At 37.7% G+C, this 26333-nt stretch overlaps 2 protein-coding genes and 1 pseudogene across 3 annotated transcripts; 1 reads left to right on the forward strand and 2 right to left on the reverse strand.

Moving 5' to 3' along the window:
* The first annotated feature begins 561 nt into the window (after positions 1 to 561).
* On the forward strand, positions 562 to 4594 carry LOC106919522 (C3a anaphylatoxin chemotactic receptor-like). Of its 2 annotated transcripts, none has more exons than XM_014989939.2 (3): positions 562 to 651; positions 1672 to 1843; positions 2188 to 4594. In XM_014989939.2, the coding sequence occupies exons 2-3, from the start codon at positions 1679 to 1681 to the stop codon at positions 2995 to 2997; spliced, it is 975 nt and encodes a 324-aa protein (XP_014845425.2). In that variant the 5' UTR covers positions 562 to 651; positions 1672 to 1678; the 3' UTR covers positions 2998 to 4594. The 2 variants fall into 2 exon arrangements, with proteins under 2 accessions (XP_014845425.2, XP_087866576.1); XM_088010450.1 differs by having other exon boundaries at positions 2191 to 4594.
* A 12-nt stretch (positions 4595 to 4606) lies between these two features.
* Positions 4607 to 11575, reverse strand: LOC106919441 (chitin synthase chs-2-like; annotated as a pseudogene).
* Positions 11576 to 16086: 4511 nt separating this feature from the next.
* LOC106919430 (chitin synthase chs-2-like) lies at positions 16087 to 23915 on the reverse strand. The gene is made up of 19 exons (XM_088009985.1): positions 23036 to 23915; positions 22729 to 22915; positions 22499 to 22597; positions 22230 to 22391; positions 21449 to 21623; positions 21275 to 21376; positions 21011 to 21152; positions 20729 to 20929; positions 20177 to 20292; positions 19606 to 19774; positions 19272 to 19451; positions 18911 to 19189; positions 18658 to 18826; positions 18528 to 18562; positions 18323 to 18387; positions 17803 to 17913; positions 17496 to 17707; positions 17324 to 17396; positions 16087 to 16233 (listed from the first exon to the last, which is right to left on the reverse strand). Exons 1-19 carry the CDS (start codon positions 23856 to 23858, stop codon positions 16087 to 16089), a joined length of 3447 nt encoding a protein of 1148 aa, XP_087866111.1. The 5' UTR covers positions 23859 to 23915.
* Between the last annotated feature and the right edge of the window lie 2418 nt (positions 23916 to 26333).

Below are 26333 nucleotides of genomic sequence, written 5' to 3' on the forward strand. Positions count from 1 at the left end.
GCCTGTTTGCTTTCAAAAACACACACCGAAGTTCACTTCGGTTGGTAACATAGAATTAAGTATCTTCCCCTAAGGCACATGAGAGAGTCCTGTCACAGCAGGAAACTGAAGTTGAACTCCACATTCTTCTAATTGAAGGAGTCATTGAGCCACAGTTGACCCAGTTAACATTAGTAATTAATTTTATTCTATTTTCAAAATAATAAAAGTAGCTGTTTTTGCATTTTGAATTAAATATACTTTTCATATTATTTTTGCTAAAATTGACAAATGGAGAAAAGTTTGAGAATTTGACTTACTAACTTACTGCAGTGCTTCCAGTTAATGAGAAAATGCTTATTTTAGACATTAGAAACTTGGTGCAAAAGACTTGAATGAGTCTTATAATTACTTGAATCTTTCCCCAGACTTTGGAAAAATGACTTTACGGCATCATTAACCCGCATGTTGGCCAATAGCACCTAACAACCAGTGGGACCTTTCTTCAGGCAAGTCACCACAAGACAGATTTCTTTAAAATTCCACGTCACTGAGAGGAAAACTCACCCAGAGTGATTCAGAGTCACCAGCAGAAGATTCAGCTGCAGTTCATTTCACAGGTGCATTACTTTGGCTTAAGACAAGAGGTTCTACTACAAGAGAGGTTCACAGGTATGGTTAACTTCATTCTAAACTTAAACTAGTTTTTGCTTTTTGTTGGGGCAGATGAAGCGTGATAATGGAATTGTCTACAAATCTATGCTTTCAAAGTACAGTCTCCATATACATGTGTATGTACTATATATATCTATATATATCTGTTTCACAGTTTTAAGATCAAAAGATCAACATTTACATAAAAAAGTTTGATCTACACATGTAAAAATAGATATCGATCTTTGTTGGTTTTTATACTTTTTACAAGCTGTTTTTTAATGCTTGTTTTTCTGTGTGCATTTAATTTGGGGGAATTGTATAAAATGCGACTTGATGGTTGAACAATGTAAACGACATTAAAATACGAGTAATGAAACATTTAATTATATGCCATGTAAACAGTGTTGATGTAGTATCTTACTACAAGGTTTCATATTTCTAAGACCAGGAGTGAGTGAGGCTGTGTGTGTGTGGAGCTCACCGTCGCAGGCAGGTAAAAACAAGAACAAAAATGTTACTCCTTTTTCAGTATGTTATTCTAGTCACAATCTGGAAGCCTATTTTATAACTTTTGGACCTGCATAAGGTCTTTTTGACGTTCCTTGTCAGACATAACAGACTGACTGACTATTTGCGCCTCTGGAACTCCCCCCGAGTTTCCTGGAAAAATCAACAGTAGGAAAGACATAAAAAACTGCAGTGAATCATTTTAACTGGAACCCAACATGGACACAGCATGCGGGTTATGCAGTTTTGACATGTGAACAGCTACCTGTCCATAAATGTTGTGTAGTACTTGCTTTCTGAAATACAGCTTTGAAAATCTTATTTTTTTGCATAATAACACATTGTGTCCTGTGTTTCTCTGTGTTGCCCTGTGATTGACCCTACCTTAAAACAAATGGATGGAAAGTGGCTTGTGCACCTCAAGAAAAACTTTTAAATGCTTTTAAGACAAAGACTCCAAATTATATATATTCTCTTTTCATGCACAGTGATAAAATGTTTGAATATGTTGTGTTCTCTGTTTCCCAGCAGCATAATGTTTGCCAGCACCTCACTGCCTCCCAGCAGTAAAGATAATCACAACAATGTGGATGCTGAAGCCATCATGGAAAACATCAACACCGTCCTCCTGACACTGACCGTTGTGTTTGGGCTCACAGGGAACTCTGTGGTGATCTGGGTTGCAGGATTCAAGCTCAAGGTAAAATACATCAACATGCATTTAGGTTTGTCATTTTCATCATGTTCCTTAATGTATTTCAGGGCTGACTGGGTCAAATGTGCAGAAAACAGATTGTGGGATATCATTTATTGAACATGAGTGATGAACTGAGATATTTCTAACTGATAAATAAACACTACTGAATACTGAAAAAGTTTCATTAGTTTTCTCTTTGTCTCTTTTTGGATTGTATGACAAGACAAATACAGAGATTTTTTTTTTTTTCACAAAATGGTGCCTAATGGGTATACTGGTTCACTTTTAATATTTTTCTTCTCTTCTGTTCTCTCCATTTTATTTCTTTTTCTGGTTTTAAAATGCAGCAGAAGGTTACCAACGTGTGGCTGGTGAATCTGGCGATAGCCGACCTCATCTTCTGCGTCACACGAGTTTTCTCCCTGATCAAGAAGCTCTTCTTCGACCACTGGCCCTTTGGAGAATATTTCTGCAGGTTTCACGGCTTCTTTAAATACGCCAACATGTTTTGCTCTGTCTTCTTGTTGGCTGTGATCAGTTTGGACAGGATGGTCGGTGTGTGGAGGCCCTTCTTCACAAAGCAACGGCGTACCCTGTGTGCTGCCAGAGTGGTGGCAGTTTGTGTCTGGATCACAGCCATCCTCTTCAGTAGTCCCTACTTGTTCTACCGCCAAGTCAACATGGGAGAGAACAACATGAGCAAATGTTCTTTTGAGGTGAAGGAGTCGAAGGAGGGAGGCAGCAGCCTCAGACATGCTCTGTATTTAAACAGGTTCCTGTGTGGCTTCGTTTTCCCCTTCATGGTCATCCTTATCTCCTACATCATGGCTGCTATCGGGATCCGACGCACTCGCCTTGTAGGAAAGACACGCCCCCTGCGTATCCTGGCATTGCTGGTCATTGCGTTCTTCTTTTGCTGGGGTCCTTACCACTGTCTGCTCCTTGTAAAGATGGTGGATAAACACAATGCAGTGCTGAAAATCTGGCATCCTTTGGCCAATGGCTTTGCCTACTTTAACAGCTGCGTGAACCCGCTGCTGTACTTCTTCATGGGGCTGGATTTTAAGACCGAACTGAGATGGAGTCTAACAGGAATTTGTAAGAAAGCTCTGACTGATACTGATACTGAAGAACAGGTGAACCAATCAGATGACTGAAAGAGCAGTGCATCAAAATAAAACTTTGTGTTTGGAGAAAAAACACAAGTCAAAGTGATTCTCATTGGTCGATAGGCTTCGGCTTCCTGAAAATGTTGCATACATTCCAAATCCTTGTGAGATGGAGTTGTACAACATATTCAATTCAACTAAATACTCTGCTCAGCATCTTACTGTTCACCAAAACATATACTTCAAGTTGCTTTTTTTGTGCTTGTGATTTACAATAATGGGAGAAAGTCTGTTGAAAGAATGAAAAAGCAGAGGGAAGTGAAAGTTTTCATGGAAGTCCAGTACTATTTATGATTCAGTATGTTCTGACAAAGGTCAAGAGGAGCAGATAAAAGGAAGTTCTATGGAAAGTGAACTGCTTTTTTTTCTTAAGTGTTTTTCTAAGATTTGGTTTCATACGGTGAGCCTTGAAATGTTGAAATGATGCGATGTTTATGTCACCATGCAGAATGACTTCTGATCATGTTATGCTGCAGCAGAATACTGATGGTTTGTGAAACAGTAGAATATGTAACTTAAAGCATTGTTTTGTTAATTTCTATAATTTGTTCAGACAAATAACTACATTATTGTTTAAATACAAAAAAAGAGACTGGAATTGTCTATTTCTGCCAATTTTACTGTAAACATGATTTTAAAAAAGTGCTGTCCACATAGCCTTTTTTTCAGATAAAAATCATTGCAAAGGTTAAGTAAATTTTTTGGTGAATTTGAAAAGATCATCCATGCCTTTATCCCAACTATATTTTTTATTTTGGCATTGTCACCGATTGGCCAACTGCAGCTGAAAACAAGGAGGCTCTTATTGCTGTAGGGCTGTCAGATTCTGTCTTAAATGAACTTGAATGATGAATGTTTTGTTTCCAGGCCTCTGCAGAGATGAACGACTCCTGATGAGGTCATTCAGCTATTAGTTTTTTGTTCATGTTGGAGAAGGAATGCACCTAAAAGTTGTAGCACAGTAGTTCCCAAAAACCTGAGGTAGAGGTCCATAACAAACACTAAGGAACTGTTGTGAAATCTGCCTTCTGCTCTGAAATATAAAGCAATTGATTCTCATGAAGAATGTGTTGGCTTACACAAACTGTGCCAGCACAAGGCAATGGAACAGCTGACAGAAGAGATGTTGAAATCGTACTGCGTTGAATTTACATTCTTTCAGTGATTTTATTCCAAACCTTCTCAAAGGTTCCATTTCTTGGAATACAGTCATGTGCATCTTCATGCAGCCACAGACAAGGCAGATAAAATCACAGCAGTTGGCTTCAGTTTACTCATGAGAAATTTTATTTTCCTTCTTTTAGATGCAAGAAGGAATTTATATGTGTCACTGAAAAAAAAAACTATCTTGTCCAGCAGATTCATTCACATAAATCTCACCATGACATTCCAATAATTAGGAGCTGTGACGACTTATTAACTTATCTTTGTTTTCTGTTTCAAAGAAACCCGACAATAGTGCATCAATGCTTTTGCCACTGCAGGGAGGTGGATGTATCATAGAGTTTCTTCAATGGGCAGAAACTGAGATCTTTTTGTTTTTACTCATGAGACGTCAAATAAAAACCACATATAACTGAATTTATTCAAGTTAAGTAAATGCATTCATTATATTGGTAAACATTTACCACATATTGAAAGCTTAAAAAGTCTCTGAAGTTTTTTGGTTCAATAAATTGTGTTGGTTCAAACAAAGTCCTCTTGAATGTCCAGGTTTGATTTGTAGAACTCAGACTCCCAGTCTTGTGATGACAGGTTTTCCTGGGACACGTAACTTAGGTCTGTATTGTAGGCCGACTCATCATTTGAATCTGCAATAGAGTCCACCTGCAGAAAGAATAATAAGTTCTTACTTGATAAAAATGCAGCCAGAATAATATGATTTTAATAGTGGTACAATATGTGAGTTCAGATTCATGTCCAAACCTTTATTAATCTTTGCAGCATTTTTTTACAGTAACTCTCAACACAAGAAACTACTAATCACTAATAGTGAAAGTGTTAATACCATTAAATAAATACCAGTTGTGGTGTTAAAACTGGTGATATTCCATGTAAGAAATAAAAACAGTAAGTAAGAATACTTTCGCATCAACAGAAAGTCGGTACCTCATTATCTGCACATTTCTGTTGTTTGGGCTCTGTTTGCAGAAACGCTATGTAATGAATGAGGGTGGAGATTCTAAAACAATAAAAACAATGGTGTCACATTTTCAACCACAAGCATTAAAAACATTGTGGAGAAGATGGCATTTGAAATGAGGGTTCACCTGTGGTGCAGCATGCCAACAAACTGAAGCAAAACTGAAATAGCAAATCCCAGAATGAACATGAGGCTCATGGGTTCGATTTGGATCGTCACCCCGGTTTCCTGCTGGTAGAAGTCGGTAATATTGATCTTGAGGGAGAAGACGTCAAAGCCCTGGAAGACGAACGTTGCCATCAGCCACAGGGCATTCAAGAAGAAGAAGGAAAAGTTGACCTATGTTGGGAGAGAAATCCAAAATTAGACTAAAACAAAGTGGAGTTGACTGCATCATTTCATCATTTCAGTTATTCCAGTTTACCTTGTTTCTCAGCTCTTGTAAGTCATTTTTTGTCTGTTCTTCCTTTTCCTTGTCATTTTTCACAGGTTCGAGGTATTTCTTGATGAGCTCATTCCAGAAGTTTTCCTCATCCTGCAATGATCACAAAAGCAACCAAAATAAACAATAGATAAGGAAAATGAGAGGAAGTCAAAGAGCATTTATAAATAAATGTTTGTCATTTTAACAAATGTATTCAATGGGGGGGAAATCCTGCTGCCACACTTTTTTGACACTCTCCCTGATGTTGTGTTGAAACCACAACACACTTCTGTACCATTAAAAAAAATGTTCATAAGGAGGAAATAACCTTTGACCATCTTTCTTTGCACAATCTCTCTTGCTCATCCAGAGTCCTGGGTCACCTCATGAGCTGTCTTCTCTCCAGATCAGCTAACTGGTTTTCTATAGTAGATATGCCTAAAATTTGTTTAATTTTTTAAATGTTGGGGTGGGAGAAGTGGTTGGTTGACCTTTCATGACCTCTGTTAACGACACAAAGAAAGACTTTTGCTGCACAAATCAGCACAAACAACTGACACCAAATTAATTTTATTTGAAGAATGTGCTGGGGGCCAATTTCATAATTTGGAGAAGGAGCAAAAATACAGAAACTCTAAATGTGCAATTGTTAAGTGGGCAGCAGCACAATCTAGTTTAAGATATTTGTAAACCACTTTTTGAATCGTAAAATCAGGTCTTTAGATAGTGACAGCTCCATTTAAGATAAAAAATAAAAAAAAACACATTTGCACCTTGTCCAGAAATTGTTCCTGCAGCTGTATGTCATTGGCAAACTTTCCAGTTCATTTATCCAACCTGAAGAACAGAACACAAAAGAATATTTCAAAACTTGCCAAGTTCTGGGATAAAATACATAAATTCCTCTGAGCTCACATTTAGCCAGACAGTCAAAACCAGTCTTCACTTGCCTAAAACAAATTCAGAAAAAAGTGGTAATATCTATTCACATGATGGAAACTTTGTAGTTATTTCAACTTGTGTTTAGAACCTACATTTGTTCCTTTTCGGAGACGTCGTTAGCAGCAGTGTCTTGGGTTTGAGGTTCAGGCACCAAATTCTCCTGAGGCAGGGCAGTTATCAGAGGCTGGGTGTCTTCTGATATCGGATGTGATTTTTTACAACATTTCATCCTTGAGCAGAGTCGCTGGAAGATGCCCTTTGCTGCCAGGGTACAGCTTTTAGATTTGCTGGGACAAAACAACATTATGTAGCACTACCTTTTTCTGTCCTACCTTTTTTTGTTTTTGCTTGGACGGCGGAGACTGCTGTCACTGCAGCCCCTGGATTCGGTTTTGATTCTCTGGTTCCCCATGAGACACTGTTCATGTTGACCATGGAGTAGATGGTGAGCAGGAGGTAGGCACTTGGGATGCAGATGATGTAGAGTAAGCCATAAAACACTAAAGGAAGTTCCTGGGGATGCATCAGTGCGGTCACAATGTAAATGACTGACATGGCCACGATGAAAATGCTGCTGGGTGTCAGAATGGTCTTCTCCTTGATTATTGAGGCTGGTGCAAAAGATAACACATATTAAAAAAATAGCAACATGATTTCAATACATTAGTTAGAAATGTCATTTATATTTACCAATAATGGATATTGCCACCACCACCATGAGGAATGCATATGCAACACTAAGAATCCCTGCAATAGTGATCTGAGTGTCTGGTTTGAGTTTAAAGCAAAGACCCAAGTAAACAGCAGGAGGTATCACAGCTATGATCAGAGCCACAGCAGAAGGTATTTCCAAGATGAAGGACAAACTACCTGGAGAAAAAAAAAACAGGCTGGAACATTTTTGTGTAACTGCTCTCACCTTTGAACATCTGATTTGCATTTATTTTTGTCATTTTTACATTCAAAGACACACAGACAGATGCTGACCTGCAACCATGAGGCAGATGGTGGATGGAGCAAGAATGGCAGAGATCATGCCGAACAGCTGGTAGAACATGAACAGTTTGGACATGGATAAGTTCCTTTTGGAGACAATGTTAGTTGAGCCCAGCAGATCCACAACGTTCGCCATTGTGGAAGGCCCCCATCGTTTCCGCTAAAAAATAACAACAATAACCAGAAGTCAGACCTTCTGGAGATCCGTCACACCTCTCACAAACGCTCCCCAACACTAGGAGACAAAGTCATTTTCAAGGCAGTGGTGAGCCTGCAACAATCTGAATAAAAATATATATATTCAGATGGCATCAATCACAAAACAACAAAAAAAAAACTACTTAGAGAGATGATTAATGTATATTATGAGGGTGGTGGTAGCACTTCGGGTGATCAGGCTTCATTATTTTGCTGTTACAATTTTGGTAAAAATGCTTTTTTCCCCCTATTGAGTTCACCTGGTTATAAAGCTCCTTGAAGCTTTCTGGTGCGTTGGTGTAGGCATCAGATGCTGCATTGTATTCCACTCTCCAGCCTTGTTTCAGCAGCAGAGTGCACAGCCAGCGGTCCTCACCTGCAATTAAAAGAAAACTAATGTAAGACAACCAATGAAAGGCATCTAACACAAATCCAAAACTGTCAGGGAGAATGTACATACTTTGGTGAATGCTATCATTATGTAATGGAGGTTTATCTAAACCAAGGTTTAATTATTAACTTCAGAAGATTGAAAATGGATTTTCATACAGCACCTATTACCTTGGTCATACTGGATGTATTGACTGGGCTCTGTGGATTTGGTTGAATATTTCTTCATCACGTTATCATCCATGAGTGCCTCTGCTCTGAACAGACTGAAGCAACCAGGGCTGCACAGTACAGAGCCAAAGACATGCTCAGCTGTCTTCTGCAGCCAGTGACTGATAGCATATTCAAACTTCTGGAACCAAACAGCAGGACCTGCAGGACAAATGCAGAGGTGTTCAATTCTTTCCCTGTGGCTCTGTGTGCCACAAATGAAAAATGATACATTTTCATTTGCGCCAACCTGATCCAGTGGGGTGAATTCTGCCACATGCTGCACCAACACGGGGATACATTTTCAAACGATCGAGAAGCAGCATCACAGCCGCTGGTTGGAAGTCTGTGTCCCCATCCAAAGCCAAGAGATACGTGTTGTGCTTCTCTTTCTGAAAGAAGCAAATGTACAGTTTCTCAACTCATTGTGTGATGGTTTGTATTAATGTATGCATTAAAGTTTGAGAAAGTCAAAAATACTCAGAACAAATGCATTATCTCACCTGGATCTCTCTCCTAAGATGCTTTTCGTGTTGTCCTTCCTGCCAGTATCTGTAATACTTGGTCATCAGTTTCCAACCCAGGAGATAATAAAGATACATCACCTGTAAATTACTAAAGATCGGTTAGCAAAGCAAGTGTTTCCTGCTGAGACACTGATGTCCTCAGTGAGATATTCTCTACCTGAGACCATCTCTTCTTGACCCGAATTTTCTCTTTGTCTTTGAAGTGAACTACAATGTTATTCCCATGAGGCATTTCAACAACAAGACGAGCTCCATAAGGTGTCTTTATGATTGCCTGATCAGGAATTTGCTGTTGTACATCAAAGAATGTTTTATCAAGGTTCTTGAAAATTCTGGTGACAAAGAATGAATTACATCAAAATTGAAATAATTCATATTGAAAATGTGTCTCTGGTCATAAATCCAGTTTTGACACCTGAGAAATGCAACATCATATCATCTTTCAACTTGGTCCTTACCCATAAACATCTGCAATAATTCTCACAAGTTCTTTTGCATATGTGTTCAGATGACGGTGCTGACTTCCTGTCACATTTGTGAAGGCATCATCAAAGTAGATATGGGCTTCAAAGGTGAAATCATCAAACTGCGACTGCGTCAAACTCTTTGGTCTGTATTGGTCCAGTCTTTAGTAATGAAACACATGAAGAGAACAAGTAAAAAAGTCCATTATTATAAAAGTAAGAAGGAGGATATTAAGAGCATATCCTTCTGGTAGAACAAATTACTAATGAATAAGCATAGTTTACTTGAAATTAATCAATATATCCTATAGATTTAAAAAGACAAACGCTGGAAATCAGCTCACATGACCTCAACGATCTTTCCTTATCGCAATTTTGACTCACTCTTAGTCTGACCCCTAGTGTTCACATATATATAAACCTCAGGCAAAGTTAGGAGAAATTGATCACTGACAGAGAGATCCTGGATGAAAGTGCCTGAAATCACTTCCCATAATGTTGCTTGATTAGTCCGATAAGGATCTGTAACTCCTCTTGTGGATTTTAGCTGTATCCCTGGTGTGACAAATCTGAATCAAGATTTGTCAGACCAGGAGGAGGTAACTCAGACCAGGAGGAGTTATCTCCTCCTGGTCATACAAACAAGTTCTAGAGTCATAATGATATAGTTATTTGATTCATTGGTGTTGAAAGAGAGACATATCTAGAAGACTGAAAAGCAAGGTCAAAAACATGTCAATGTAACTCACCTGAAAACTGAGATCATGATGTTCATCATCTCCTCATAGGTCTCATGCCACATGGTTGCACAGAGATAAACCATGGCAGGGGTGGTGTCTTCTCTAAAACTTGATACAACATTTGCATGTTTGAAACTATCTTCTGTCCAAGTAGCTTTAATTTCACAAGAACTGTGTACCATTTGCAAAAACCTAAAACTAATGCTCAGAAGGCAAATCAAAGAAACAAAAGTTGCATCGCAAACAAAAAACACAAAACTCACCGTTTCCCTTGGTTTTTACGCTGAATGTGGAAGCGTGTGTTGAGTAGTAAGGATTGCTCAATGAGGGCTCCCTCATAGACCCTCAAAAACAGGTCTTGAGTCTTCTGGATGCGGCAGGTGTTTAGGTACCAAATATGGATTGTGGCCAACACCAAACCAATCCACCATAATACTCCTGCACCTGATAGGAGAATAAGACAACCTCTGGAAATCTGAGAAACCAGTATAAACCAAGTATAGCACTAAATACCAAGATTAAATATAATACAACACAAAGCAGAGTAGCTGATAGATGTGAAAAAGGAATTTGACTCTGGAAAAATATATATTCTGGCTCAATGCAGATTTTATGTATCGTGGACCAGTTTACTGACTTTCGACTTAACTGAGACCTGGACTAAATCAAATACAGAAAAAAATTCATTCAACAATTTACTTGGAGTAAACAGGCAAGAAACTCTTACCTGTCAATAGGCCAAAATCAGATGTCATGGACATGTTCAGGGAGCAGAGAGTTTGGGCAACATCCAAAACCAGATGTGGGAACAGGTCACCACTCAGACTTTGATTTCTTATATTCACAGCTTCAGCGCAGTAACTTGTGAAGTTGATGTTTGATTTGTAGATTTTGTAATCAATAATGACAGGAGCAATAAACAGCGGTATCACAGCCAGTGAAGCCAGGTACAAAGGCAGGATGAAGCATCGGCGGACAGCATGCATCTTACAGGCTACCAAAGCAAACCAATGGCAGAGTGCAGAGGAGATCAGCTGGACCCCAATGATGATGGCTACTATCCTTGTTTCCCTGCTTGGAATGGAGGTCACAATGTCCCAGTCCAGCTTGGCCAGAGGAACATAGGCACCAAGCACACAGGCAGTGACCACAATCCTCAGTACGCTGGACATGATGTGCAGCATGTTCTGACACTTGCTCAAGTCTTCAAACAGATTTTTGAGGACGTTGGATTTGCTATTCACACAGATCACCCTGAAGTAATTCTCCCACCAGTTGAAAGATACCAAGATTGACCCACCAACAGCAAGACCCACCCAGATGGCTGTCTTCACATCGGCGGAGTCTTTCAAAATGTACAGGACCACGAACAAACAGTAACCAACAACCATAACCACAGAGGCCATGATGGAAGGCAACAGGAAGATGTTCATCTTTTTGACAGTGCACTGAGTGACTGCTTGCAGGAATGCAGAAAGGACAGCTACACTGTTTAGGATGGTCACATTGGTCACAATGTCCAGGTGTGGCATTGCTACAATGGTAAGCATTGCTAACCCCACAGAAACAAGGAACTCGAAGAACAAAACCTGTAGAGAAAAGAATGGAGAGATGAATTCAACTAAATAACAAAAACAAAACATTTCATTGTTTTTGGCATCAGCTGGACATCAAATCCACTTGTCTTACCAGGGCTGCAGATGCTTTTCTTGGTAACTTTGATGATTTGTAACATGCTTTCCAGAAGCTTTTGAGCAGCAGGAGAACATGAGGTGCAATGACAGAGCAGCCAATGCACAGTAGTGTGACGGGTTTCTGCTCAGCTTGGATTGTCTTTGTATTTTCATGGGATAAAATGATGAGGAGAAGGAAAGAAGCCTGGAAAATTAAACAAATCATGTAAAACCACTGGTACCGCAAATGTTGAGAATTTCTCTTCAAAACCAAACTAAACAGTAAAAAACGTAATGTAAAATTTTACTAAATATATTTTATTTCACTTGTATTCTTAGGTTGAAGTGGGATCAATGAATGTATTATGTTCTATAGAAATGGCCTCAAACATATTACAGGCTTTTACATGGTCTTTTCTACCTTCAGGTTTTTAAAAGTATTTGTTTCATCTGTTTAACGTAAAAAGTCATGTAGAAATAGCTTACCTTACTGCATGTTGCCAGTCCAAAGATAATGATAGCTACTGCAAACAAAGAGATGATATTTACAAGCTTAAGCAGCTTCCAGGGTGTGTGCTCGTCTTCAATGGTAGGGACCTCCCGACATGTGTCCCATGGCCTTCTAGCACAAAAATCCACAGTTTGGGGGAGGAGGATGGTTAAAAGAAGGAATTATTTAGGATCAACCTATTCTTTATGGATTAACATTTCTGCTCTTGCAAGTTTAGATAAACCTTTAACCTGGGATTTAAATTATTATTAACATGGAGGTTATTGAGGTCAGTTTTCTTCCTTTTTCACAGTGGAATTTGATAAATACTTATTGAAGACTCTTAATGTTTTATCTTGCTAAAAATCAAATCAACTTTTAAGAATGCATTACTTACTTGAGCTCTCTTCTCTTGTTGTCCTCCTCCATCGTAGGTCCAGTTTTGCTCTCTGATTTTCTCTCTCATCCTTATAATCTTTTACCTGCATGATTCATGAGCCCTTCAGTCCTAACCCTAGTCCTTCCCCCCCTGGTGCCTGCAGACACGTAGCAGGCAGGTTGCCAAATTAGGTCAAAGAAATTACAAAAAGCAAACAATGTTGTCATTAGATATCGTAAACCAGATTCAAATCAGGTATTGGTTTTAAAGTAAGTCTTGTTACATCACAAGACATTATCACAACTAAAAAAAAAACCCTGCTCTTAGGGTTACGTCAGGTTTAATCCAAATCTATTATTGATTCCCAACATAAACTAATCATCTAATATTGATGTTTTTCAGTTGCTTTGTCAAAATTGCTGAAATTCAATATACTTGTGAGCCAATCAGATTTCTGCACCAGTAATGATTGTTGTAATTTTTAAGAAATGAATTACTATGAGTCTGAACTTAGACTGTTTCCTGCCTGGAAGTTATATAACAGAATGAAATGCAAAAACCTGCAAACGTAATTTTGAAGTAGATGAAGAAATGAAATATATGAAATCCAAAACGTCTAACGGCAGAGTCAGTTTATGTTTTCTGTGAGTTGTATCTTACAGAAAGAGAAACTACAGGAGGAGAAAAGCTTTGACAGGTAGGTCAAGTAGGTCACACCTTGGAAACAAAGTTGTTTCAATCTTGGTTTCTTTCATTTAAAATTATTTCAGTCATCTTTGACTTTATGTAGATGAAAATATTTTTCCTTCTTTGCTTCTTTTTATCTTTTGATTAGTCAGAAGTTTCTGGAAAACACCACAGGCAACTAACAGTGAAGTCAGAAGAAAAAAATATCTAATCTATTAATGAAAATAAATAATAACAGGTGTGAACAATTTACAGACCATGAGTGTTTCAGTTTTATTTCTTTCTTATTGTGCAACAAAAACACTTTAGAATCAATACATAGACTCAATGACTTTAAATACTGTTTCAATATCTTTATTATAATCTCTTAAGTCCCTTTACTGGTGTGTCACAACTCAAGTGCTGAGAAAGAGACAAAGCAGAAATGAAAAACAAAGAAAATGATTTGCCTTGTTAAGGGTTAGTTTCTATGCATACCTTTGTACAGCTGAATTATATTGTATTTGCATTGTTGTGTTCTGTCAAGTAGTTTTTTTTTCATTTTTCAAGTCATCATCCAAACCACCTTAAAACGTCATAGTTTCAGTTTGAGGATCAATGCCTACCAGTACCAGCATAGTCAATGTTTGACAACATTATGTCATTCTTCATTCAGAAGGGAGAGAAATGTTTGCCATGCCAAGGAGGGGTTCAAAAAGAAAATGTTTCCGTCTTCCTCCTTTCTACAAGCTCTCACGAATCTCTCATGCAGAAATCATTTAAGTATTTCCTGCTTATGAAAATTGAATATGTTACCATGGTGTAGATATATAGTTAAAGGTCCGAAATGTACTTCTACCCCTCTTGAATGCTGAACTGTTTATGCTTCTCTTTTCCAGGGTAAAATCACAATGCATTCAATTATTTAAAAACAATAAAATCTGAATCCTGTGCACAGAATGGATTTACATTATATATAAGCTGAGTGCTGTGTTTTACTGGTTATTTCTCTTTTGCAGCAATTCTTCTACGCTCTGATGCTTGGACCATTGTTTTTTCTGTCCACTTAAGTCACATGTGTCAAACTGTCAAACTCCAGTCCTCAAGGGCCACTGCCGTACAACTTTTAGATGTGCCTCTGCTGCTCCACACCTGAATGGTAATGGACTGAACTTATATAGCGCTTTTTCCAATCATTTTGACCACTCAAAGCTCTTTACACTAGAGTCACATTCACCCATTCGCACTCACAAACGCTCACACATTGATACACTGATACGCAGATCGGTAGGCAATTTGGGGTTAGGTGCCTTGCCCAGGGGCACATCAACACATGCAGGAGGAAGCTGGAATCAAATCTACAACCTTCCGATCACAAGATGACTACTCTTCCCAGTCGCCCCCTAATTATTATAAATAGAATAATTATTCTGAATAGAATAATTAGGTCATGAGCAAGGCACTGGAGAACTTGTCTACACAAGAAGGAGGAAATTACACCATTTCATTCGAGTGTTTTATACCTGTGGCACACCTAAAAACAGCAGAACAGAGGAGGACTGGAGTTTGACACCCATGACTTAAGTCAAACTGCGTCATGGGACAATTTGACTGCTCATTTAGTTACCTGTCTCTGACTTTCCCATGATATGAAACCTGGTCTTTATTTTGGAGATGGTACATAAAATGCCCAAAGCTCAGGTAAATATTGCTTGCTTGGCTCAGACAGCAACTGACCACATGTAGCAGTGAACATGGACCCTAAACTCCTAAATGTGCTTACATTCCTGTAAGCACGTTGGATGACAGGAGTTTAAGAGTTAGAAGATGAAGCTGTTAGCCTTGAAGAGAAGATTTAGCAAGTTTTTCATGGATATGACATACATAAATTCAAATTATTTTTGATTAATCAGTTACAAAAAATAATGCAGTAGATGATCTGTGGAGTGTGGACAAGGGAAAGTATTGCTGCCATCTCAGTGACTTTGTCACTTTATTGTGCAACTTTTCAGACCCCTGGTGACTCTTCTTTTTTTTCAAAAAGCAACAAGAGACATGTAGCTATTTTGTTTGTTTATTTCTTTTTTCTTGTTAAATAAAAAATATTCAATAATACAAATACTTTATAATATATTAAACTTACACATTTAAAAGTTTTTAAAAGAAAAACAAAGATGTTGACAAGAGGAACAGGATACACAATGTGTATACTTTCTGGATCACACAAAGCAATTTGAAAAGAATAAAGATAATTTAACATTTGCATTTTTGAAAAATATTTTCTGAGTTAACATTCAAGTAGTGAGCCAACCAGATTTTACAGGTTTTTCCAAAGTAAAAACCTCCTTGAATAGCTTACAGCAGTAGTAACACTGTAGTAATATTGGACATTCAAGATTAATTCATCCTTCAGTTCTTTCCTTCAATAAACCAAATACATTAAAATTATTGAGTTTATAAAAAAATTCTGATAAATATAATAAATCAAACATTAATCACAACATTTATGAAGCTTTCATTAATGGATTGACTAGCTTAGACAGTTTTGATTCAAAGTAAATATTGATCACTGATTCCAAGTCCCAATCTACACACAACATAAAGCATAAAAGATTTATACAAAACAGGAACAACATAAAAAAAACTGTCACAGGACCTCTGTTTTTCAAAATGATAAATAGTTAAGAAGTCACAACAGTTAAATAAAATACTTCATCTTGGGGTTGCCTTCATGGTATGTGTCCTACTTTGCAGTGTCATTTAAAAAGATCTGTGCAACAGCAGAAACTAAAAGTGCTAAAAGTGTTTAGGTGCAGAAACAGTCTTGTTAAAAATCTAAGTCTCCTGAGTTCCATCCCCAATCTCCTGTAGAGAGTAGCTGTCAATGTCCCACTCACTGTCACTTTCTTCCTGTGTGACGTTGCTCATGTCAGTCACGGAGTTGACGAGTGAGCTTGAATCTGCATTGGACATGGAGGCATTCTGGAAGAGATCAAAGAAACATTATTGGATAAAAATGCTGCAACGCCTTGAGCACACCTAGCAGGCAATCACTCCTCCGGAAGTATGGAAAATGATTGAACGGATAATATTTAACTTCACAAATATAAAAATTAAATTAAACTTTACTCCTCCTGGAGATTAATGTAAAAGCTATCAAATAAAAATCTTTCTCTTGACCAATAATTTAAAATGGCAGCAATTCACTATTGTTAACAACAGTCTTCAAATTATTATTTTTATTTATATGTGTGTTGACATATTTGAATGATTTTCAGTAAAATAAAGAATACTTTGTATTGTTTTATTAATTATTTGCATAAACCAATAAAAAGGTACATCACATCCCATTATGGCATTAACGTCAACACATGTAGAGTCCCAGTTACGACTCAACAGCACCACCATGTGGCGTCATTATTGCCTTTGCTCCACAGAAATATCTATCTGGAGTTTGTTTTTTCTTGCAGTCTTATTTCCCACCCTGTGAATATTTCTTACACAGGCTCTGAATGAACTGTTTTATGAAAGGTCAGTAGGGTCTAAGCCATGTGATAGTTTTTAATGACACATTGTTTTATCAACATCTATCCAGTTTCCGTATGTAGATAGATGTTGATATCTGCTGGGATTCCAATCCCGTTTAATTCCAGAATACCAGTGGAAGGTCCCAAAACATTTGGATACAGGTACTTACAGCCTGCAAAATGTCCAGCAGAGGGGGCTAGAGGCACATGTGTGTTTACATCTATCGTATTGTATGTAAAATACATAGTTTGAAGATGATTTTTATCATATTTTCTGTATGACAGACTATTTAATTTAGTTTTAAGTTGTTAAACACAGTCTATGTGTTGTCTGTGCTCTCATCTACAATCTCTTCCCACTTTAATCCACAAGAACAGGGAATAACTTTGGGAGATAGCAGAGTTGTTTAATGAAAATTTGTTGAAAAGCTGTTGTGATAATAATTTTATTAATTCTTGGCAGTTGGGATATCTATGGTGATATAACATGGTAGACTTCTGACCAATCGTTTGGTTTAGTTTGAATAATAAACAAAAATATTTACCGCTTTTCTTGCAGACTTTTGTTGTTTTGGCTCCGTTTCCAAAAATGCCACATAATGAATGAGTGTCATAATTCTAAAAGTGGAGAATAAAAAGTTTTGTGTTATACGCATCTTTTTGTTTGACTCTAGTTACGGAAATACAGTTGAGAAAAAAAATCTAATCAGTGATTACCTGTGGTAAAACATCCCAATAAACTGGAGCAAAACTGACAGAGCAAAGCCCAGGATGAACATGAGGCTCATCGGCTCAACTTCGAACTGTTTACCAGTTTTGTTGAGGTTCAAGTCAACAATGTCAAACTTGAGTTGAAAGACCGCGAAGACTTGAAAGACGAAAGCTGCCACCAGCCACAGGGCATTCAAGAAGAAGAATGAAAAATTGATCTGTGTTGGGAAAGAAGTGCAAAGGTTAGCTTAAAAAATGTCAGATTTTTCAACAAATGTCAAATGTATTTTATATTACAGCTCTCCTCTTTTACCTTGTTTCTAAGATCTTGCAGCTCATTTTTAGTCTTTTCCTGTTTTTCTTTGTCATTTTGCAGAGGTTCCAGGTACTTTTCAATAAATTCATTCCAGAACTGCTTCTCATCCTGCAACAACACATCAGTTCAATATCTAAAATTAACAAAAAAGTCAAAGATAAACATTTGGAGATAACGATGTGAACATTTTTAATCCATAGAAAAATTACATTTAACTTAACAAGGCAACAAATGAACCACTTAAAGGATTATTGATATTTGGTGAGATTTAGCTGACTCGTGGCAGTCAGTCAGTGAACATGCTCTCATAATTCCTACCTACAGTTTACTGGTGGATTTATCAGCCAAATCCTGATAATCACCAGTTTAAATTATTCTTTAAAATCAAATCAATCAGCATTGACTTTTTGGATGTCTGAATAACGAGTGGTGAACAATGGTGCTATTTGAGTGAGTAAAGCAAAGAATTAAATGAATGGCTGTAAGTATTTATAAGAGTGAAGCTAAAGGACATCACCTCATCAAGAGAATCCTCCTGCAGCTGAATGTCACTGGACAAACCCTCCACGTCTGCTTTCCAACCTAAGAAACACGGCAAAGCAGAAAATTATTTGAAAACCTAATTTCATTAAGTGCTTGGAAAAGACTTTGTTAATTAATGTATTATAATACACTATTGTGGTATTAAAGCACTGTAAAAGCAACAATTTTCTTGCACTTACAATGAACTGGAGTGGAAAAAATGATCTCCTGTGGCCTAAGAGGAAAAAAAAGAAAAGAAAAAAAACAATAGTATCAGCCATTGCTTTACTACTTTTCAGTTTACTTGTTTTTCATATCTTTAACACCTACACTTGTTCTCTTTGGGGGGAATCATCCACAATACTGTTCTGGGGTTGAGTTTCAAGCTGTATAGGATCTGGGATCTCCTGTCTCATGGTGATCTGTTCGTCTTCTACTCGCTGGTCGGATTTTTTACAACATTTCATCCGGCAACAGAGTCGTTTGAAGGTGTTTTTTGCTGTAAAGGTAAAACTAAGTTTCAGTTTATTTTGCAGAAAGATCAGCTCGAGTCATTTAGTCCTTCAGAGTGGTACCAATCTACCTTTTTGTGTTTTAGTTTGCTGGATGTTGGCTCCAGTTGTTCCAGCCTCTGCAGCAGGTTTTGTTTCTCTGGTTCCCCATGAGACACTGTTCATGTTGACCATGGAGTAGATGGTGAGCAGGAGGTAGGCACTTGGGATGCAGATGATGTAGAGTAAGCCATAGGCCAACAAAGGAAGTTCTTGAGGATGCACCAGTGCAGTGACGACGTAAATGATTGACATGGCCACGACGAAAATGCTGCTGGGTGTCAGAATGGTCTTTTCCACCACCATTGAGGCTGGCAGAAAACAAAGAATACCAATGTTTAGAGTTAAAGCAAAATATATTTATACATTTGTTAGACATAAATAAGCACTTACCAATAATGGACATTGTCACTACCATCATAATTAATGCATAGATGACACTCAACACTGCTGCAATAGTGATCTGAGTGTCTGCCTTCAGCTTAAAGCAAAGACCCAAGTAAATGGCAGGAGGTATCACAGCTAGGACCAGAGCACCAGCAGCAGGTATGTTCAAAAGGAAGGACAGACTCCCTGCGTACAGCAGAAACAACATATTTTTAAGATATTTCCACAAACTGCTTAAATGTTAATGTAGTACAAGTGTTTAACACTCATAACACATAAATGGTAATGGATTGTACTTGTATAGTGCTTTACAAAGTCCAGAGGACACAGTGACAGTTACCTCCAACCATGAGACAGATGGTGGCCGGAGCAAGGATGGCTGAAATCATGGCAAACAGCTGGTAGACCATGAATGGTTTAGACATTGATGGATTGTTCTTGGAAACCAGGTTGGTGGAACCGATCAGATCTACAATGTTTGCCATCGTGGAAGGGCCCCATCGTTTCCGCTAAGTAGAAAAGCAGTAGTCATTATTAAGTTATGACCTCTTTTTGTCCTGAAACCTTTTATTCAATGGGAATTCCATTTATTTATCCAGTTACTGAAAATTAAAAATGACTCAGGGGTAAAATAAGCATCAACTGGATACTGGAGCATCAACCAAGCAACGTCACAAACCCATTGTCTGGTAGAACATACTGAGTACAACATCAAATTTCTTTTAGAGATCTCAATGAGTATAACTGAGTTTGAGGTCTTGCAAACTAAAGCACTGGGTGGTATCAGTGGTGGACAAATTACCTTGATCCACAAGAAACAAAGGATATTTCTTTTTTCTTGTGGTGTGGGTAATCATTATGAATATATTTTTGAATTATAGCTCTACACTGGATCTACTTTATGAGTTCACCTGGTTATAAAGCTCCTTGAAGCTTTCTGGTGCGTTGGTGTAGGCATCAGATGCTGCATTGTATTCCACTCTCCAGCCTTGTTTCAGCAGCAGAGTGCACAGCCAGCGGTCCTCACCTGCAAAAAACACAATATATGTTTAGATGTTGGAAAAATTAAAAAAACTTGAAAGTCAAAGCAAAGATGGAGAAAGAATAGTATCTTTATTGAATATTTAGATCTATTAATCCATCCATTCTAAACATTTAATCCAGGCAGGGTCTTTTGGGGGAAGTTGTCTAATGAGAGTGGACTATGAGCAACACAATGGGCAGGTTGCACCAATGAAATAAAGATGCATACTTTGGTGCTTTGGAAGGAAACATGCGGATGAAAGTAGAGAATATGCAAAGTTTCCACAGATTGCTGAGTAACCTCTGAAAAAGCATAGAAACCAGATGTTCTACTTTGCAGTATCAAAGTATACAATGTGAAATTATTTCCTTAAATTAGATTGTATTATATTATAGCAAAGAAAGTTATCAAAAAGTTTTAATAGAGTTCAGTCTTGTACCTTGGTCATACTGGATGTATTGACTGGGCTCTGTGGATCTGGTTGAATATTTCTTCATCACATTGTCATCCATGAGCGCCTCTGCTCTGAACAGACTGAAGCAACCAGGGCTGCACAGTACACAGCCAAAGACATGCTCAGCTGTCTTCTGCAGCCAGTGACTGACAGCATATTCAAACTTCTGGAACCAAACAGCAGGACCTGCAGGAGAAATAGACAACTGGTTTATAACCTCACCATGGCCCTTTGCCTCGTGCAAAATAGCCTTGGTTTGCTCCCAACCTGATCCAGTGGGGTGAATTCTGCCACATGCTGCACCAACACGGGGATACATTTTCATACGATCGATGAGCAGCATCAGAGCAGCTGGTTGGAAGTCTGTGTCTCCATCCAAAGCCAAGATGTAGGTGTTGTGTTTCTCTCTCTGGAATAAATACACAGTTTTGTTTTGTATACATTCAACTCTGTCGTCTTTGACTGTGCACTGAAAATTAAATGAGTATTTTTGCACTTCATAAAATACCCAGAAAGTTTCTTCTATCTCACCTTGATTTCTTTCTTTAGATCGATTTCCTCTTCCCCCCTCTTCCAGCGTCTGTGATATTTGGTCATGAGTTTCCAACCCAACAGATAGTAAAGATACATCACCTGCAGACAATAAACAGTTAAACTAAAGGTTCTTGACTAAAATGTTGAGATGATCCATTTGCTATTACCTACCTGAGACCATCTCTTTTTGTTCCGAATTTTCTGTTTGTCTTTGAAGTGAACTACAATGTTATTCCCATGAGGCATTTCAACAACCAGTCTAGCTCCATATGGCGTCTCTATGATTGACTGATGAGGAATATGCTGCTGTACCTCAAAGAATGATTTATCAAGGTTCTTGAAGATGCTGATGATAGAGAGAAAGGATACTGATAAATAATTTACCTTGGAACATTTTCATCTCTAGTGTTTCAATTGTTTCAATTGTTGCTTTTAGGGAGTAAAATTAATTGGCACAAACTTATGTTATTTGGAGTGAATTATTAATAATGAGGTGATTCTGAGTGGTGACCCAGACATGAAAAGTCTAAATTTATACTGAAGTAGGCGACACCGAGTAGTAGGTAACAGACGTTATCTCATTTAATCAGAATGTCACCAATATAGATCTGAACACCAAACTCTAAAACAAATAAAAACTTTGACAAAAAACCCACAATCTATATTATCTGAACATCTCAAATCTACACAAACTCCCTACTCAATGTCATTTTAATAGCTGAGGATCAAGTTCATTTCTTGACTTATTAATTAAGACGGATTGAAATAAAACATCTTTGTTTTTCAAACAACTTTCCTCCAAGAATTGTTGGCAAAACAAGTTATTCTAACATATTAGTAATTAAGTAATTTATGTGGGAAACATGATCATTATTAAAACCTAATGACATTTCAGACAAACTCTGCTGGCAATCAGGTTATACAATAAGCTATCTGTAAACATGGTTCTTACCCATAAACCTCAGTGATGATTTGCACAAGGTCCTTTGCATATGTGTTCAGATGACGATCCTGATTTCCTTTGGCATTTTCAAAGGCGTCATCAAAGTAGATATGGGCTTCAAAGGTGAAATCATTAAACTTGGGTCCTGTTTTTGGTCTGTACTTGTCCAGTCTTGAGACAAACATGAAGTGTGAATGAATTCATTAGAAAAAAAAGTCAAATAAAGATTGTAAGACAATACTTCAATTATATATAATAGAGACTCTTCAGGTGCTCACCTGAAAATTGAGATCATGATATTCATCATTTCTTCATAGGTCTCATGCCACATTGTTGCACAGAGATAAATCAGAGCAGGAGTGTCATCCTCCTTATTCCTGGATATGAAAATATTTGCAAATATAAGTAACGGCTTTATGATTACTACTATATACTGAAACAGAAATTTCTGCCCAAAAGAAAGAAGATGAAAGAGTTGCACAGCATATGCACACAATAACTAACTTACGGTTTCTTCTTGTTTTTTCTAGAGCGGATGTTGAAACGGGTGTTGAGGAGTAAGGACTGCTCAATAAAGGCTCCCTCATAGAGTCTCCGAACAAACAAGTCTTGTGTCTTCTGGATACGATAGATGTTAAAGTACCATATATGGATAGTAGCCAGCACAAGGCCAATCCACCATGATATAGCTGCACCTGATAGGAAAGAAAAGAAAGAATAAAGTCACTACTACCAAAGCTTAAATACTAAAACAGCCAAAACAAGTAACCCCCGAAAAACAAGATATCCAGATAACAACAACATTTTCGTTTTACCTGCAAGTAAGCCGATGTCAGCTGTGTTGGACATGTCCAGGAAGCAGAGTGTTTGGGCAACATCCAAAACCAGATGTGGGAACAGGTTACCACTCAGACTTTGATTTCTTACATTCACAGCTTCAGCGCAATAACTTGTGAAGTTGATGTTTTCAGTTGTGTTCAAGCTTAACTGGTGGTCCTGATAATCCAGAATAACAGGGACGATGAACAGCACCATCACAGCCAGTGAAGCCAGGTACAAAGGCAGGATGAAGCATCGGCGGACAGCATGCATCTTACAGGCTGCCAAAGCAAACCAATGGCAGAGTGCAGAGGAGATCAGCTGGACCCCGATGATGATGGCTACTATCCTTGTTTCCCTGCTTGGAATGGAGGTCACAATGTCCCAGTCCAGCTTGGCCAGAGGAACATAGGCACCAAGCACACAGGCAGTGACCACAATCCTCAGTACGCTGGACATGATGTGCAGCATGTTCTGACACTTGCTCAAGTCTTCAAACAGATTTTTGAGGATGATGGATTTTCTCTTCACACAGATCACCCTGAAGTAATTCTCCCACCAGTTGAAAGATACCAAGATTGACCCACCAACAGCAAGACCCACCCAGATGGCTGTCTTCACATCGGCAGAGTCTTTCAAAATGTACAGGACCACGAACAAACAGTAACCAACAACCATAACCACAGAGGCCATGATGGAAGGCAGCAGGAAGATGTTCATCTTTTTGACAGTGCACTGAGTGACTGCTTGCAGGAATGCAGAGAGGACAGCTACACCGTTCAGGATGGCCACATTGGTCACAATGTCCAGGTGTGGCATTGCTACAATGGTAAGCACTGCTAACCCCACAGAAACAAGGAACTCGAAGAACAAAACCTGAGGGACAAAGAAAAAGGTCAATTCAACAAAATGTCACAGAAATTGTTTATTTGGGATTCATAAGACTTAAGTTAGAGTTAGTAAATATTGTCTTGTCTTACCAGGGCTGCAGATGATTTTCTTGGCAGCTTTGATGTTTTGTAACATGATTTCCAGATGCTTTTCAGCAGCAGCAGAACAGCGGGTGCAATGAGAGAGCAGCCAATACACAGCAGTGTGACGGGTTTCTGTTCGGCTTGGAGGGTCTTTGTATCTTCATGGGACAAAGTGATGAGGAGAAGGAAAGAAGCCTGGAAAATAAAAGAAGCCTTTGAAGGACACTGGTACCTTAACTGACTGTTGAGAATTTGTATTTGCCACTTTGAAACTAAACAATGTAAATGTTGTGTGTTACATTTTACCAAAGAACCTCTACTTTATACTTTTTGGATGAGGTGGGCTCAAGCACCAAACAGCTACAGTTGTATCTGTTTGTAATATCTCAACCTTCTCTGGCAGCTAATGACTACATTTATATTTACTGTATCTCAACAATGAAATCAAGAAAAGTGGGATTCTATGTACAACAGAAAAATATTAAAAATTCACAATTTAATATGTAAAATGAAGCTAACCTTGCTACATATTGCCAATCCAAACACAATGAGAGCTACTGCAAACAAAGTGATGGTCTTTAGAAGCTTTAACAACTTCCAAGGTGTGTGTTCATCTTCAATTATAGGAACCTCCCGACAGGTGTCCCATGGCCTCCTGGAACAGATGCATGAGGTTAAACCATGATAAGGATGGTGGCTAAAACAAACTTTTACATCATCAAACACAGTAAAAAAAAAAAAAATTCTTGATGAGCGTTATTGCAACAACGACAGCACAATATAGTAAATAGGATTTGAAGACAATAACTTTTTCATGAGGCTAGGTTGGTTTGAATAGCAATTTTCCTTAATTAACTTTAATCATCCTTTGAAAACAGCCTTTGTTTGATTAGATAGATAGATAGATAGATAGATAGATAGATAGATAGATAGATAGATAGATAGATAGATAGATAGATAGATAGATAGATAGATAGATAGATAGATAGATAGATAGATAGATAGATAGATAGATAGATAGATAGATAGATAGATAGATAGATAGATAGATAGATCTTTGTTAATATGTTAGTTGTCATTGGTTACAACATGCCAGATGAACAAATTACTTACTTGAGTTCTTTGTTTTCCTCTATGTTTTCCTCCTCCATTGTACCTCCCACTTATGGATGCTCTCTTTGTGCTCTGGTGTTTTCTCCTACATCATCAACCTTATAAGCCAGCTGTATGACTCATGAGTTACCTTAAGCTCCACCTGCAATACTTGCCTAGAAAATGTGTAACAGGTTAGGCAAGTTCGAGTAAGTGAATTCACAATGAGCAACGTGAATTAAGAAAAGATTGCCAAAAATGTGGAAACAGACATTTTAAATGAAACCTGTTAAGGAAATTGCACCTTTGTCACAATGTAAAGAAATGTAACCAAGATATATCTGTCTTTTTGTCTTTAGAAATAGAGACATAGATTTTTTTTCCATTTGCTCAAGGAAATAACTGTTTTCAGGAAGCACTGTGGTAATTTTCTGCCATTAAAGTAATATACTAAAATTGTGACTATGATCGTATTTTTATTATGTTTTACCAGGTAAGGTGGCATTAAGTTAATGTACATTCATTCATTATCGGTTTTTATTTTTGTGATTAGACAGTGTTGGTAAAGTGTTTCTAGAATGAAAACTTCTAAAAGGAAACCATAACATACAATTTTCTGTAGCAATGATTTTCATTGACAAAATCTTCTACATCTAAACTCTAAGCTAGTGTTGGAGGCAGGATGCAACATATGAAGAGAGTCTATATCCATGAAACCCAAAGTTTCATTATAGAGTAATAATTTCATTAACCTCACAACTAATTTATCTCACCCATGTTTGTGCTACGACTGAAATTGTGGCTCTCAAAAGTGTATATGTGAAAAATAGACCAAGTAATTGTAAAAACTTTCCCTCATATATTGCTAAATATATGCTATACACTTCAACAGAAAAATAAATAAATCTGTTCGAAGGAAAATATTTTACAATCTGATAACGTGGCTAAGTGTCCACACCCCGATACCAACCTGTCAAATCATCTTTGCTATTTTTTGTCTTCCGTTTCGTTGTCACAAGTTTGGAATTTGAATTTATGCTTTAATTTCCTTAGATGCCAAAAAAGAATTGCTCTTCATCTTCAGTTTTGTAGCTGGCACCTGAAGGTGTTGGATCAAAACAGTTTGGTATTGAATAATTCCCTCCATGATGATGAAAAACCCAAGACAAAATTAACAACAAATGTTGTCTTGAGGCACTTTAAAAAAAATCTTTCAATTCAAAAACAC

The sequence above is a fragment of the Poecilia mexicana genome, unplaced genomic scaffold (assembly GCF_051168715.1).
Source record: "Poecilia mexicana isolate PSO_F unplaced genomic scaffold, ASM5116871v1 scaffold_11, whole genome shotgun sequence".
NCBI lineage: Eukaryota > Metazoa > Chordata > Actinopteri > Cyprinodontiformes > Poeciliidae > Poecilia > Poecilia mexicana.

Coding starts and splice junctions, on each gene's coding strand:
- LOC106919430 (XM_088009985.1), bottom strand. CDS start 23,858: ATGCCACACCTGGACATTGTGACCAATGTGGCCATCCTGAACGGTGTA. Junction 22,598..22,728: donor AGAAAAAACAAGAAGAAACC/GTAAGTTAGTTA, acceptor TTTCATATCCAG/GAATAAGGAGGATGACACTC. Junction 20,293..20,728: donor ATACATCCAGTATGACCAAG/GTACAAGACTGA, acceptor TGTTTTTTGCAG/GTGAGGACCGCTGGCTGTGC.
- LOC106919522 (XM_014989939.2), top strand. CDS start 1,679: ATGTTTGCCAGCACCTCACTGCCTCCCAGCAGTAAAGATAATCACAAC. Junction 1,844..2,187: donor TTGCAGGATTCAAGCTCAAG/GTAAAATACATC, acceptor TTTAAAATGCAG/CAGAAGGTTACCAACGTGTG.